We start from the raw sequence: 16,436 nt of genomic DNA on the forward strand, positions 1-16,436 counted from the left end.
CTGATAAGGAAAAGAGCGCCCCCCCCCAAGTTAGCTAGCAAGATTGCGCAAAAGTATATTATTTGTAATGCTAGCTGGGGCACTTCTGCTGAAAACAGAGAATATACAGAATACAAGCCTGTATTCTTCTGTAGTGTTGCTTCCAGCTATGATAATCATTAATTCCTAAGGCAAAGGATTTTTGCTTCATTATTTTTTAGACTGATGCAAATTTACTTTAATATCATTAATTTACTGGCTAAAATTCGTATGATTAATTGTCTAAAATTTCTTCAGTCATTTGTCAACTCTATCCATCTTACATGCAAACTGAGAAATAGTAGTTCTTTGCAGGAGATAGAAAAGAGTCCAGTAGCACCTTTAAGACTAACCAACTTTACTGTACATAAGCTTTCGAGAATCACAGTTAGTTCTCTTCTTCAGATGCAGTTCTCTTCTTCCATGCATCTGAAGAAGAGAACTGTGATTCTCGAAAGCTTATGCTGCAGTAAAGTTGGTTAGTCTTAAAGGTGCTACTGGACTCTTTTCTATTTTTGCTACTACAGACTAACACGGCTAACTCCTCTGGATATTTGCAGGAGAGGTAGCGAATTCTAATCACCTTCAACAAACTATAGTTCCTGAGAATCTTTGGGAGAGGAAGCCCCGATAGGTCAAACTGCTTTTTAAAATGTGTTTCATTAATAAAGTGTGTCGTGTATCCCTACGTTTGTGTAATCCCACATATGCTTTTGTCTGCACAAAGTATGTGAGAGGTATAGGAGTGGCTATATTTATCACCGGCAGTTGCTTTCTGGACAGCAGGCAGATACAGCCTCTCTTTTTACAACCCTGACTTGTTTTTTTAAAACTATGTGTCTTACAGATTCAGTCTGTTGCTTCTTTGTTAGTTGTAATTGCTTCTTGGCCTTTTGGCTAAGATCAAGGGTGTATTCGGTTGTAATTTTGTGCAAGAATACCTCCGCTAAGAACAGTTCCCTAGTTTTTTAAAAAATGAAAAACTAAAAAAACTAACCAACGCCTTCATCATAAAAAGGAAGATGTCAGAATTGGCCGGGCAGAAGAGAAATGATTTCATCAACTCCTTGCAAATGGCAACAGGGAGAGGCCAGGCAGATTTACCTGGGGGGGGGGGGCGCTTCTGCAATCCAGGTGCCCCCGCTGAGAGCATCCTATTTTTAATAGAGGATAAACTCCCTGTGGTTAATGCTAGTGCCAGAGCAACATTTTGCGTATTTGTTTGTTTGTTTGTTTATGTCATATATAGTCCGCCTTTCTCACTGAGACTCAAGGCGGATTACACAGCGAGAGATCAGTTCAGTCAATATCAGGAACATTTCTGTGAACAATGACATAGGGTAAGTAGACACAAGTTCACAAAGCATAGCATTAGCAGGAATCCAATACAACATAGTGGTGAGGTCTACAGTTCCTAACTCATTAGTGGAGCATCTGAGACCCCCTCCCTCCTATCTGAGTAAAAATCTTTTGTAAATAATTCAGTTTTGCACCACTTGCGGAAAGCCAGAAGCGTGGGGGCTCTCCTGACCTCCTCAGTCAGGCCGTTCCACAGGGCAGGGGCCACCACAGAGAAAACCCGTGTACAGGTTGCTGTTGATTTCACCCGTGTGCAGGCTGGCACCTGCAGGAGACCCTGTTTGGAAGAGCGAAGCTGCTGTAGAAGAACATAGGGAGGGAGGCGGTCCCATGGGTATGCCGGACCAAGGCCGTGAAGAGCTTTGTAAATGATAACCAATACCCTGCTGGCAGAATTTAAGTCACCAGGAAGCTGTGCGAGAGAAGAAAATTCCCTAGGAAATCCCAGACCTATGCTTGAAGATGGGGCTTTAGAATCACTAAGATTTTAGCCCAGAAACAGACACGATAGCTGGAGACGTTGGATGTTACGTGAGTTTTCCTGATCAAAGCTGAGCAGCCGGGTTCTAGACTGTTTGAATTTTCTGAACAGTTGTCAAGGATGGATGGCCCTATGCGTAGCACTCTGTAGTAGTCAAGCTGAGAGGTAGGGTTGCCAGCCTCCAGGCGGCAGCTGGAGATCTCCTGGAATTACAACTGATCTCCAGCCAACAGAGATTAATTCCCCTGGAGAAAATGGCTGCTTTGGAAAGTGGACTCTATGGCTGGTGCCCCTCCCTTCCCGAAACCCCACCCTCTCCAGGCTCCACCCCTCAAATCTCCAGGAATTTCCCAGCTTGGAGCTGGCAACCCTATTGAGAGGTGACCAAACTGTGGAGTCGGATGATGCATTATGGACCATCTGAAAGCAAAGCTGGGTGCAAGGGGGCTCCCCGTCTGAGCAACTGGCCCTTTGGGGGCAGTGATAAGAACAGTAGCCCAGCCACCAATGGACCTATACAAATACCAAACTGTTAACAATAATTTAATAATCCATATAAATAGCTAGGTGTGAAATAACACATAATGACAATAACAACCATAGTTCCCGAGTTCCCCTTCCTCAATATGCAATATGTGTGCGGCTCTTTTATATATTGTCTTGTTAATGCTGATTTTATTATGCTACCAAGTTTTATCATTGTATATTTTCACTGCTGTTGATCCGATCTGAGCCCACTTGTGTGAAGAGCAGAATACAAATTTAATAAATAAATAAAAGTAACATATCAGTTCTGTGGAAAAGAGCAAGAGTCCAGTAGTCTAACAAGTCCAGTCGCACCTTTAAGACTAACCAACTTTATTGTAGCATAAGCTTTCGAGAACCACAGCTCTCTTCTTCAGATAATGCAAGATGCATCTGATGAAGAGAACTGTGGTTCTTGAAAGAACCCTACCTTCCACAACTGATATGTTACTTTTGCGGAGGGGAACCTTGGGAACTATAGTTGTTGTTACTGTCATTATGTGTTATTTCACAATTAGCTATTTATATGGATTACTAAATTATTCTTAACAATTTGGTATTTGGAAACGACAGCCATGTACATTGTACTTTACTTACAAGCCTTTTGGGGAAGTGTCACCCCACGCATAAATGGACATCACCAATACTTAGGTTCAGGGCTTTTTTTCTGAGAAAAGAGGTGGTGGAACTCAGGACCACACAATGACATCACTTTGGGTCAGATGGAACAAGGGGGGAGTTTTTTAAAGTTTAAATCGCCCTCTGCGAAAATGGTCACATGGCTGGTGGCCCCGCCCCCTGATCTCTAGACAGAGGGGAGTTTAGATTGCCCTCCACGATGCTCAGGCTGTCTGGAGATCAGGGGGTGGGGCCACCAGCCATGTGATCATTTTCAAGAGGTGCCGGAACTCCCTTCCACCGCATTACCACTGAAAAAAATCCCTGCTTAGGTTGCTTGGCCCTCTTGCCTGGTCTGGATTAGGCTTTGGTTTAGTCATTCTTGTCAACTCAGGGCCAAGCTACACATGACGAATGACACTTGAACAGCAAGTGTATTTCTCCCTGTTCACTTGCCCTCCACTCAATCCACTTGCCGTTCAAGTGTCATTCGTCATGTGTAGCTTGGCCCTTAGATAGTCATTCATGGAGAACTGTGTTCCGCCTGATGGAGAAGGGGAGAAGAAGCAAAGCAGGGTGTCACCAGAGTCTTTGTGGTAGGGTATGAGCTTTCGTAAGACACAATGAGCTTTCGTGAGACACAGGTCATTTCTTCAGACCTGAAGAAGTGAGCTGTAACTCATGAAAGCTCATACCCTTCCACAAATGTTGTTAGTCTTATAGGTGCTACTGGACTCTTGCTCTTTTCTACAGCAACAGACGGACTAAAACGGCTACCCATCTTGATCTATCACCAGAGTCTTTGTGATTCTGGATAGCAGATCCTGGAATGGGTTTGCCCCAGATGTCGCACGGGACCCTGTTGTCCATGGAGACTTTGCAGGACATACACACCCTGCTGCCATCTTCTTACTCTTACCCCCTCCTCCTCCTCTGCAATCCGGCATTTCAAGGGCCTTGTTGGCCTCCCTGAGCGCTGCTTTCCTTTAATATGATTACAAATGCTTTTACCGAAAAAGGCCCTAGCTGCCTGCTGAGATAATCTAACTCCTTCTAATCCTGCAAGCAGGGGAGAGCCTGTTTCGGGTGGGCTTTAACTCTCCTCCCACTGCTGACTGAGGTATCTTTGGGGAAGGGAGCAGGCAGAGGAAGATAAGGGCTGGTGGCTTTCTCTAATGACTGAAACGGTGAAACTCAGCCCCCCCTTGGAAGTTGCAAGCACCCACATCTAGTGTGCAATTCCAGTTCCCTAATCCCAGACATGTAGCGGCTGCTTGCATTATAGATTACTTTTTTATTTTAAATGTTTAGATCCTGCCTTCCCCAAAGGCTTGTGACTAGAGGTGGGCACGAACCGGCAAAATGGCAGTTTGTTGTGGTTCATGGTTCATCGTGTTTCACAAACCACAAACCTCATGAACTTGCCCGGTTCACAAACCGGTTCGTTTGGTTTATCGGTTCGTCACTTCTGGGGCTGCAGAAGATCTGCAGCAAGCCCATCGGGTTGCCTAGGTAACAGATTGATCAGCACCATGCTGTCTGCAGTGACAAACCAAAAAATGAACCATACGAACAGCTCTAAAAATCATAGTGGTTTGTCCCAGTTCGTCAGAAATGAGCTCCGACGAACCACCGGTTTGCGAACCAAAAACCTGCCCGGTTTGTGACGGACTTTGGTTTGTATTTCAGTTCCTGCCCATCTCTACTTGTGACTACTCACAATGGATGCCAGCAAGGCAGAAAATGTTGAAACTACAGATACTAAAAAGCAAAAATACAAACCCTTTAAAACATTCTGGACTGCAAAACCATCATTAGAGTAAACAACAAGCCTGGCTCGAGGTATTTTGTTGCCCTGAGCAAGACGCACCCATCTTCTCTTGGGCCTGTATTGCTGCTTGGGTTCGGCATGCTCATAAGCACTCTTTTTATGATGATAGCACATGTTCCGGGTACTTAAGCACAGGTGTGGGGTGGGGGGAACCTCGGTGTGCTCTGATTCAGATTAAAGTCCTGGGGGTTACTCCAAGAAATTTCCTCCCCGCAAAGAATCACAAAAGGGGTTATACAAAGGGAAACAGTAGATTCAGAACAGTAAGAAATTGGGAGAATTTTCAAAGGTCCCCTCTGCAGTACAGAAATACATAGTAGAACATTCTGGTTAAAGGAACTTGTCCCCTTGATGCTATGTAGGGCTCATTTCGAGGGGGAACACGCAGGAACGCAGTTCCCCAAAGAGGTCACATGACAGGTGGCCCCGCCCACCTGACTCTCAGCCATTTTGGGTCCGTTTTGGCCTGGATTGGGGCCAAAATGGTCCGGATCGGGCCTCTGACTGGTGGTGGATCACTCTCCCACTCAGCAGTGGCCCGATCCTGACCATTTTGGACCCCTTTTCAGCCATTTTCAGCCCCTTTTTGCCATTTTGGGCCCAATTTCAGCCCTGAATAGCCAGGTTTGGGTCCAAAACAGCCATGATAAGTGATGTCAGGGGTGTGGCATATGCAAATCAGTTATGCTCATGAGTTCCTCCAGCTCTTTTTCTACAAAATGACCCCTGATGCTATGGCATATTGGTTAAGTGGTTGAGTTGCAAATCAGCACTCTGGTGGTTCGAATCCCATTTCTACCACAAGCTCAGCAGGTGGCCTTGGGAAAGCCACTACTCCCAGATGGCTCCCTGGCTGTATTGCGGGGATAATAATAACACTGACTTCGTTTTACTGCGAGAGGCATATAAGTACAATCATTATTTCTCCTTTTTAACATTCGGAAGACACTTTTACATCTTTACACTTTATGTAAAGCTGTTCTTACCTCATTTTAAGTCCAAACCCCTCACTCATATGAATGAATGAATGAATGAATGAATGAATGAATGAATGAATGAATGAATGAATGAATGAATGAGAGGGCTTTTCCCTTGGATCGAGACTTACTCTGCACGATAGGAGGCTGTTCCAAGTCCGAGTATTCCTGCCAAAAGGACTGTGCGTCATCTTTTACTGGATCTCTTGGATAATTCATGCAGGATCTCTGGCATCTCTTCTGGCTAGGAGAACAGTTCATTTGATTAATACTTTTTCGGAGCAGGACAGCATGAGAGACAGGACTCTCCACCTCCATTTCTGAGAAGGTCTACTTCCATTTCTTGGATCCTTTTTTAAAGCCTTACTTCTTCTTCTTCTTGCAGATGAACCGGCCAATCCAGGTGAAACCAGCAGACAGCGAAAGCAGAGGAGGTACTTTCAACATCTGAGCTTTTGTGGGGAGGGCACAGCCCACACCCAATTTAACGACCTCGTTTGTTGCTTGTGAGGCTCCGGATTCTGGCCGGGGTCATTTTCCTAATGGCCTCTTCCCTGTTTAAAGAAACAGAATTATTCAGATCCCAGAGCTATAAAGTAAAGCCTCATCAAATGGGAACATGTATAATACCCAAGATGAGTTCCTCAGAAATAGATGTTGGGATGGGCCACTGTTTGGACAGGGGAAGGGGGGTTCCTGGAAATAACTGCAAAGCTAGGCTAGATTTGGCCAGGGGTGTCTTTGATCTATGCAACTTCCTGTCTCCACCTCCAGAAGACAGGAAGCTGTTCGTGGGAATGCTGGGTAAGCAGCAAACCGATGAAGATGTCCGGAAAATGTTCGAGCCCTTTGGAAGCATTGACGAATGCACGGTACTCCGTGGCCCCGATGGCACCAGCAAAGGTAAGTGGAAATGGGAGGTTGCCCTTCCCTTACCATTGATGGTGAATTCCAGGGAGTCCACGTTCTGGATAGGCAGCTTTCGGGGAGAGTGCCATTGTAAAAAGTAGGAGGGGATATAGCTCCCTGGTTGAGTATCTGCTTTGTATGCAGAAGTCCCCCGGTTCAGTCTTTGGCATGCCCATTTATGGGATCTCAGGGAGTTTTGGAGAGCTGCTACCACTTGGACGATATGCGACAGAGCTAGAAAGATCAATGCTGTGTGTCTGACTCACGGTTAGGACAGGGAATGCTACGGCTTAAGGGTAGGGCTGATTCATATCCGCAGAAGGTCCCTGGTACAATATCCAGATTAAAGGCTACTAGTTAGCTCAGCTGCGAGAGTTGCACTCTGCAGTGACCGAACTCCCGAGCTCCGGTGATCTGCCGGTCTCAGCCTCGCCCGAAGATTGGGATTACAGGCTCACGCCACAACACCCAGCTAGTTAGCCGGATACTAGTTCGCTGGCATTGGGAAAGACATAGGGTTGCCAACTCCAGAGAAATTCCTGGAGATTTGGGGGGTGGAGTCTGGAGAGGGCAGGATTTGGAGAGGGGAGGGACCTTATAATAATAATAGTAATAATAATAATAACATTCGATTTATATACTGCGCTTCAGGACAACTTAACGCCTACTCAGAGTGGTTTACAAAATGTGTTATTATCCCCTGTGAGGTGGGTGGGGTTGAGAGAGCTCCGAGAAGCTGTGACTGACCCAAAGCCACCCAGCTGGCTTCAAGCGGAGGAGTAGGGAATCAAACCCGGCTCTCCAGGGCCGATTCCAGACGACTAACCGGAAGGAGCTTCATGCCGCCATGTTCCGGATCGCGACGGGGAAAACGCGAAATACCGCGTTTTCTCGTGCGAGTTTGGCGCGACGTCGCACCAAACTCGTGCGAGAAAACGCGGTATTTTGCATTTTCCCCGTCGCGATCCGGAACATGGCGGCATGAAGCGCCTTCCGGTTAGTCGTCTGGAATCGGCCCAGATTAGAGTCCCGCGCTCTTAACCACTACACCAAACTGGCTCAGTGGGGAATTATGCGGCAGAGTCCCCCCTCCAAAGTAGCCATTTTCTCTGGGGAACTAATTTCTGCAGTCTGGAGATCAGTTGTAATTTTGGGAGATCTTCGAGGCTGGCAACCGTACTCCAGGCTCCGGAGAGCTGCCACCAGCCAAAGCAGACATGGAAGAGTTTAGGTGGGCTGTTGGTTCTGTTTGGGATAAGGCAGCTTCCCAAGTTGGGCATCCAAGGTGGCAAAATCAAAAAACAAGCTGCTGTGTATCTCTCCCCCAGCGGGTGGGGTGGTCCTGTCCTCCTCCCCTGCAAATAACAGACTTATAATGTGCAAATGGAACACTGATTCCATTCATTGACCAGCTCCTCCCCCCAGGCTGTTTTTAAAGTCTTACATGTGTATCCATTTAGTTAAATGCATGTTTGTCTCTTGTTGAACCCAAATCAATGGTTGAAAAATTGCTCCAAGGAAAAGGGAGGTACTTCCGTGACATCATCGGCTACAGCCAATCGGAGCTGTTCACAGCCAGCTCCTGCTCCAAGCCGACAGAATGGCTTTCCCGTGAGATCAGTCTGGGAGCAAAAGGTGTAGGGAGTTACACTTCCCCAGCAAACTTGTTTCTTGGGCATTGCTGTTGCTTGCGATTGTCTCATAGCTGATGGCTTGGAAACACTCAAAAGATGCCTGTTTTCTCCTCCCCTGCCAGGCTGTGCCTTCGTGAAGTTCCAGACGCACGCAGAAGCGCAGGCTGCCATCAACACGTTGCACGGGAGCCGCACGTTGCCGGTGAGACCTTTGGGGATGGAGTGGAGGCAAAGGGGGAGGGGAGTCAGAAATCCCAGGGGTGGGGGGGGGGGCAGTCCAGAAAGTTTTTTCCCTTTGAACACCACCCTTAAAAAATGGGACATTTTCCCCTGGGCTCTGCTGCCCCCTGTTGGACAGGGCTTGCCCCTCCATCTTCTCAAAAGTGTGATCCAAAGAGATTTGTGCTGAAAAACAAGAACTGTAGCAAGCCATTTCAATGATGCCAACTTTTCGACCAGCCTGGGTTGCTGTGCCAGTTAGCACAAATTTCAGCTGTGGACACCAGCAGGCTTTTGATACTTGGAATGATTTTTCCAGTGCTGTCTTCTCTGCATTAAGCCATCGGGGCAGTGCAGATTCTCACTCTGTGGAAGGAGGGTAGGGATATACATCGCCCGCCCGCCCGCCCTCCCTCCCTCCCTCCCTCCCAGTCCCCTCGCAGGCCTGCTCAACCTGACAGAGTCCTGGCTGCCTCCCCTTTCTCCTTGCCTTCCAAAGCCTTCACCCTCCTCGTCTCCTGCAAGCTTGCTCTTCCTCCTGTCCTTCATCTCCCTTCCAGCCTCTCACTCTCCCAAGCTCCATCACCAACTCCTACACTCTCCACCCCCTGACTCCCAACTGGGCCTCCTTATATAGGGCTTCCTGCCCTGCCCTCTACCCTTCCTCTTATGGGATGCTTACTCTTGACCTGGGCCAGCTGGGGAGGCCTCCAGGTGTCTCTCCCTGCTCTGATCTCCACCCTTTTGCCCCTGGGCCGATTGCTCCTGACCTAGACCAGCTGGGGAGGCCTCCAGGTGTCTCTCCCCAGCTCCAGCCTCTCCCTTTTTCCTTGTTTCTTACTTGGAGGATGGGGCTGGCAGGGCCTTTCCAGGCAAGATGGCCTGGTAGCCGTTTCTCCCTGGGCATGCTTGTGGCTAGATTGTATGAAATGTAACAATACTGTGAACAAAACCCAATAGATTATTCTACATGCATGCATTCCCTCTCATGTATTCCCAGTTTGGTGTAGTGGTTAAGAGCGCGGGACTCTAATCTGGAGAGCCGGGTTTGATTCTAGGCTCCTCCGCTTGAAGCCAGCTGGGTGTCCTTGGGCTAGTCACAGCTCTCTCAGAGCTCTCTCAGCCCCACCCACCTCACAGGGTGTTTGTTGTTGTGGGGATAACAATAACATACTTTGTAAACCACTCTGAGTGGGCATTAAGTTGTCCTGAAGGATGGTATATAAATTGAATGTTATTATTATTATTAAAAATCCAGTCAACATAATAGACAATTTACTAAAATAGATGGCAATAGATGGCAACCAACGTGGAAGCGGGGTGGTGGACAACCTAGTTGGGAGGGTCCATATCGTTCTCTTCCTTCCCTACTAGGCTGGCGGAGGCCTGGCCCAGCCTCAACCCTATGCCCAGTGGAACATCTCTGTCTTACAGGTCCAGTGGAAAGATAAATCCAGCCGGGCCCTGGTTTCAATAGACAGAGATCTCTGTCTATTGAATCCCTGCCAAATGAATCCCAGGAGGTGGCTAGTCTGTTTCCTCCATTTCAATTGATCCTTTATTCATGGGGGTTATATCAGCACGGAAAGACAGCATCCATCCCTGTAAGGCCCCAATCTTTCACCTACGAACACGTTCCCGGGGCTGGTTCAAGGTCTTTTGTTGCTCCAATCAAATTATACTTACCACCTCTTGCTATGGCCACCAGCTGGCTCATGCCAAAGGATATTTGACCCTCTGGGTGAATAACTTCTCTGCCCTCACCTGCCACCCACCCTCCAGTCCCCTTCAATGAAGGGTTAGCCGTTGCCACCCTTCTGCCCTCCGCACTGTGAGGGAAGCCGACTCGTGACGCCCTCCCTGGGGCCAGGGCTGTGGCTTTCCTCAATGGACTGGGAAGTATAGTATAAAAAAACAATTGTTTAGTCAATGGTTGAATCACTACTTTGTCACTGCGGACTACACTTGAAATGGATCTTTCTGGGACCGGAATAGGAAAGTACACAACTGATCAAGGGCTGCTGTAGCACAGTGGTTAAGTGGTTCGGCTGTGAGTCAGCACTCTGCTGGTTCGACTTCCACTCCTGCCATGAGCTCAGCAGGTGGCCTTGGGTCAGCCACTCCTCCCAGTCCAGCTCCCCAGCTGTATTGTGGAGATAATAACACTTTGTTCGCCGCTCTGGGTGAGGCATTAATCTGTCTAGACGAGCGGTCTGTAAGCGCAGTTATTATTATTATTAATTACCACTCGAGACATATGTATCTGACTGGGGTAGAAGGTGATTTCAATTGTTTGCTGGGAGAACGGATTGTAAAATTAATAAATCTAATCAAATCAGTTGAGGTCTCTTCAGTACATCTCTGCCTTGAGTCATTGATACCAAATGGAACACAATCCCAACTCGGTCCTATATCGATTAATTATTGTAATATGAATGCATTGTTTGGAGCTAATGTGTAATAACTATGCTTGATCACTGAAGAAGGCCTTACGGGCGAAATGCGTTTGGTCAGGGTCACATAAGATTCTTGTTTGAGATTTCTGTATGATTTTAATTTAAATTGAGGCTATATTAGGGCCTGTAATTGTTTTGATAAAATTTTGTAATAAATACAGAGGAGTTAGCCGTGTTAGTCTGTAGCAGCAAAATCAAAAAGAGTCCAGTAGCACCTTTAAGACTAACCAATTTTATTGTATCATAAGCTTTCGAGAATCAAGTTCTCTTCGTCAGATGCATGATCCAAACTGGTCAAATACAGAAGAGGAGGGGAGATAGGGGAGAGAAGGAGACATATTTATGATATATATTTATGCCAAATATTCAGTAATTTTAATACTGGGCCCTTCAATTCGGACACATTGAACCTTCAAGGTTCTTAACAAACTAGATCCAGACTTCGTTCACCTTCCGCGAGGGTGTTTCAGGTGATAATGTTTCTTTTTCTCCTCCCACCAGGGTGCCTCCTCCAGCCTCGTGGTGAAATTTGCAGACACCGAGAAGGAGCGAGGCCTCCGGCGCATGCAGCAAGTGGCCAACCAGCTGGGCATGTTCAGCCCCATCGCGTTGCAGTTCGGGGCGTACAGCGCCTACACCCAAGCAGTAAGAGGGTCTCCATGAGTTGCCGAATGTGGAAATGGGGGGTGCTGGGGGTGGAGAAGGCATTGGCTGTCTTGGAGTGGCTGTCCTCTATGGGGGATGCAAGGGAACAGTTACTGGGAGCAATGGGGCCAGCCCCACACATGATGTTTCAGACACCCCCAAGCTTATTTCCCACAGATGGTAAACATGTGCTTAAAATGTACTTCAGACTACTGCGGGAATTTTGTATGCTGCTCCATACAAAAAAGCAGTTCCTCGCAGAAAAAATGCCAAGACGGAACCCTGAGGTGCTAGCTTTCTACCTGCAAGCTTTCCCTTGTGCAGATGCAACATGGTAACCCCAGACATGCCCATTTACGGGGTGTTTTCCAGTCACAGGTTGACTACCTCATCCGCAGAGTTTCAAAACGGGGCCTTAGCGATACCCGGTAAAGGGTGGGAGGTGAGCATGCCACTGGGTAGGGTTAGAAACATTACAGGCTTAATTTTTTAAATGAGGGGATCCACAGTCATCTGAAAGATGAAGTTTAAAACAGAAACATAAAAAGATAGACCTGGAAAGTACCATAAGGGTCCTCTAGTCCAACCTGCACAAAGCAGGAAATTCACAGCTCCCGCCCTCCCTCATACACACCCCCACTGACCCCTGTGTGTGCCCAGGGGAAGCCAGAAAAGCTCAGGGATCCCTGGCCAATCTGGCCTGGACGAAAATTCCTTCCTGACCCAAAGTCGCAACCAGCATTATCCTGGGCACGTAAGAAAAGGCCGTGGAGAGCCCAGCTGCCGCTTATCCCTTCAAGTTCTCCCGATCTGCCGAAATTCATACTGAGTCACAGAATCCGCATTGCTGTCAGATGGCCATCTAGCCTCTTAAAAACCTCCAAAGAAGGAGAGCCCGCCACCTCCCGAGGAAGCCTGTTCCACTGAGGGACGGCTCTAACTGTCAGGAACTTCTTCCTAATGTTTAGCCGAAAAAACTTTTGCTTTAATTTTAACCCGTTGGTTCTGGTTTCACCCTCTGGGGCAACAGAAAACAACTCTTCTCCACCCTGTATGTGTGTGTCTGCATAAAGTGCTGTCAAGTCACAACTGACTTATGGCGACCCCAACGACAGACTGTCAAGGCAAGTGAGATGCAGAGGTGGTTTGCCATTGCCTTCCTCTGCAGAGTCTTCTTGGTTGGTCACCCATCCAAGTTCTAATCCTTCTTAGCTTCCCAGATCTGATGAGATCGGGCGGTACCATGCCACCGTCCCTTCCATCCTCTATATGACAGCCCTTCAAATACTTGAAGAGGGCTATCATATCACCTCTCAGTTGCCTCCTCTCCAGGCCAAACATACCCAGCTCGCTCAACCGTTCCTCAGAAGATGTGGTCTGCAGACCTCTCACCATCTTCGTCGCCCCTTTTGGACATGTTCCGGCTTGTCAACATCCTTCTTAAACTGTGGTGCCCCAAACTGAACACAATACTCTAGGTGAGGTCTAAGCCAGTTTGGTGTAGTGGTTAAGAGTGTGGGACTCTAATCTGGAGAGCCGGGTTTGATTCCCCACTCCTCCACTTGAGGCCAGCTGGGTGACCTTGGTCGTCTTGAAGGGCAGTATATAAATCAAATGTTATTAAGCAGAGCAGAGTAAAATTTAAGCTTGTGAGTTGGGGCAGTCTGACATCCCAAGCATGGCTGCCATGATAGAGCAGGATGCGGGTCCCGTAGCATCTTTAAGGCCAACTAGATTTCCAAGGGATGAACTTTGGAGTCAATTCTGACTCTCAAAAGCTACTCACAGGGCTACCCAACATTATTTGTATATTGATTTTAGTTTTTGTTTTTATCGATTTTAACTGTTCACCGCCCAGAGCCCCTGGGGATGGGCGGTATATAAATTGAATAAATAAATAAATAAATAAAATGGCTAGCCATGATAGAGGCTCTCAGGGGGTTTTGATCGGTATTTGGGGAGCGGGTAGACCTGGAAAGACGATTGTGGCTTCCTGTAAAATGATTTGCTGCCTTTCTTCTCCCGCCCCCCCCCCCCGCCCCCCCAGCTAATGCAGCAGCAGGCAGCTCTGGTCGCTGCGCACTCCGCCTACCTCAACCCCATGGCCACGATGGCCGCCGTCCAGATGCAGCAAATGGCCACCATCAACCCCAACGGCCTCATCGCTACGCCCATTACACCCATCACGCCGTCCTCAGGTAATACGGGCTGCGGGTGGGTGACGCGGGGCCAGTTCTCGGGTCGAAGCCACGTGCTCAACTGCTTGCTTGGGACCTGCAGTCGTGAAGAGAACGTGGTTGTTCTGTAGGTGCCAGACCCACTTTCAGCCATCAGCCGCACAGGAGGTGACTGGCATACCGCTGCTCACCCCAGACCTAGGATACAGAATCTCGGCTTGGGCTCAGCTGCTGGCAGCTCGAGACCCAGGGGGGATGGATATGCCTTTTGCGGGGTGACAAAATGCATTGAACATTGTGGAGAGAACCCACGGGGATTCCTCTCATCCAGGCTGAGCCTGGGTCTGGAATGGCACTGGAGTCCAGCACCCCTCTCACTGGTCTTTTACGCACCGGCTCTTTCATCGTTTCTGGCCCCGTACGACATCGATTTCTCTCCAGACCTCTGCACACGCGGTCAAAGTACCCCAATTCAGAGCCAAGTTACAAGAGACAAATTACATGAGGAGGAGCACGTGAAGGGAGTCGCAATGTTAGTCCGGAAGATGAGTTTTAAAAGAGATCGGAAGGCTTTGTCAATTTCCCCTCTCTATAGAGCCAGGGAGATGGCTGCTCAGAGGGTTTGTTAATTTCCTCTTTGCCTCTTAGAAGGGGAGGTGAAACTGACAGAGCCTTCTGGAGGCAAAGAGGAAAACCCTCTGAGCAGCCATCTCCCTGGCTCTGTAGAGAGGGGAAATTGACAAAGCCTTCCGATCTCTTTTAAAACTCAGTATCCCTGCTAACATTGTGACTGTCTTCATGTGCTTCTCCTCGTGTAATTTGTCTCTTGTAACGTGGCTCTCATTCTCCAAACAGCTTCCTAGACTTTTTTGCATTCAATGTGGAGAAAGGCTGCAGCTGCTGTAGAATCGATCTTTCCCCAGATTTTCTGCAGATTTTCTCCCTACGCACATACCCCGATTTCCCCCCCCCCCCCAAGCAAAGTCAAACCAGGGTGTTTTTGAAGCACAGTCCTGATTTTTTTTTTAAAATAAATGGCAACATTGAGGTTGGGGCTGTAGGGTCCCCCTCTTGCTAGACTCTAGAGGTGACATTAAAAAAAAGAAAGAAACCTTTGCAAATTTCCTCGGCAATTAACTGATGGAAACTGATGAGTTCTCAGAATTGGAGCATTTTTTTAGTGCAGAAATAAAAAACAGATACCACTTCAGTTGAGATCCCTCAAAACGCAGAATTAAAAAAATCAAAGCAGTGTCTCGGTGCTTGCACAGGGGACTACCGTTACCTTTTATGGGGCCAGAACAGATGAATATAGCAGATCCAATCCTCACGGGCTGAATACACCATTGTAAATTTCACTGTGCGGAAGAGGCCGCAGATATTTCCTTAAAAGGTTTTGGGCTTTTTATGATCGTTTGCGGAGGTTTGCATACTAGATTGCGGTAGTTTCATATCATATACCAGTTCGGATACAGAGCAGAAGGGGGAAAGAATTCTTGCATATGCTGGGATTCTATTGAAGTGTAGAATGTGAGAATCTCGATTTCTAGCCCTTATGTTTAGTTTATCCGTTACGTTTTGATCCAACTTTTCAACTCAAACTGATGTCCAGAGACTCAAAGCGAATGCCATTAAATGTAAATATTATATGGCCGGGGCTGGGGGGAGGGCTTTCATCTGGTGATAGGTCCCCGAGAGTGCCAGACGTTGCAGTACTGATATTGTGGCCAGAGATGCAAGCTGGAATCTCAGGTGCTAGAGAGGTGGCTGGACGTGATCTTCGGTGCCCTGTAGAATCCCTGGTTCCTGTGACCCCAACTAGCAAAAATGCAAAAATAAATGATATATGCAAGGAAAATGTGTATTTCTAATGCATCATCTATCCCTCTAGTAGAGTTCCAGTTTTCTTTGTGGCCTAAAGGTTAATTTAAGTGCAACGGATTTATTTCTTTGGCTATCTGGAAAGGAAAATCTAGAAGACATCTACTTATGACAAAGGGGGAAGGGACATTTATGGGGGGGCAGACCGTGCCCCCCCAAATCTCTACATTGTTACAAAACTGCACTGTAAATTATTCTAGTTATAGGTATGTCTAGGGTAGAACAGCAGGATTTGAGTCTAGTGGTGCTTAGAGACCAACAAGATTTTCAGAGTGTAAGCTTTCGAGAGTCAAAGTAGCTGAGGAAGGGAGTTTGGACTCTCGGAAGCTTATACCCTGAAAATCTTGTTGGTCTCTAAGGTGCCCCCGGACTCAACTCCAGTAGATTATTCTAGGTTCTCATAGTTTACAATAATATGAAATCTCACACTGTAAGAGACTGAAATCTGAGTCGGACAGAAATGATAGAGACAGTGTGGTGTAATGGTTAGACTGGGAGATGGAAAACCCAGGTTCGAACCCAGACTCTGCCACGGAAGCTTGCTAGGTGACATTGGGCCAGTCACACACCTAGCTTATCTCACAAGGTTGTGGATATAGGCTGCTTTGGGTCCCCGTGGAGGAGAAAGGCAGAGCATAAATGAAATAAATAAATTCTGGCAAGTGAAGGTAATGGATGGTTGGAGAAGGCACAGGGAAATGGGTGG

General features: G+C 47.4%; 1 protein-coding gene across 35 annotated transcripts in view; it reads left to right on the forward strand.

Annotated features, from left to right (window-relative positions):
- CELF3 (CUGBP Elav-like family member 3) overlaps positions 1–16,436 on the forward strand; it is an 82,217-nt gene that overhangs the window by 53,369 nt on the left and 12,412 nt on the right. For 5 of the 35 annotated variants that reach the window (XM_054975955.1, XM_054976027.1, XM_054976162.1 and 2 more), the window contains exons 3-7: positions 6,195–6,246; positions 6,560–6,712; positions 8,475–8,554; positions 11,529–11,672; positions 13,720–13,870. In XM_054975955.1, the coding sequence (XP_054831930.1) occupies positions 6,195–6,246; positions 6,560–6,712; positions 8,475–8,554; positions 11,529–11,672; positions 13,720–13,870 (580 nt within the window). Of the gene's footprint in view, positions 1–6,194; positions 6,255–6,559; positions 6,713–8,474; positions 8,555–11,528; positions 11,673–13,719; positions 13,871–14,325; positions 14,332–16,436 lie in introns of all 35 variants that reach the window. The other 30 variants (XM_054976084.1, XM_054975964.1, XM_054976051.1 and 27 more) reach the window with 8 other exon arrangements.

This window comes from Eublepharis macularius, chromosome 1 (assembly GCF_028583425.1).
Source record: "Eublepharis macularius isolate TG4126 chromosome 1, MPM_Emac_v1.0, whole genome shotgun sequence".
Classification (NCBI taxonomy): Eukaryota; Metazoa; Chordata; class Lepidosauria; order Squamata; family Eublepharidae; genus Eublepharis; species Eublepharis macularius.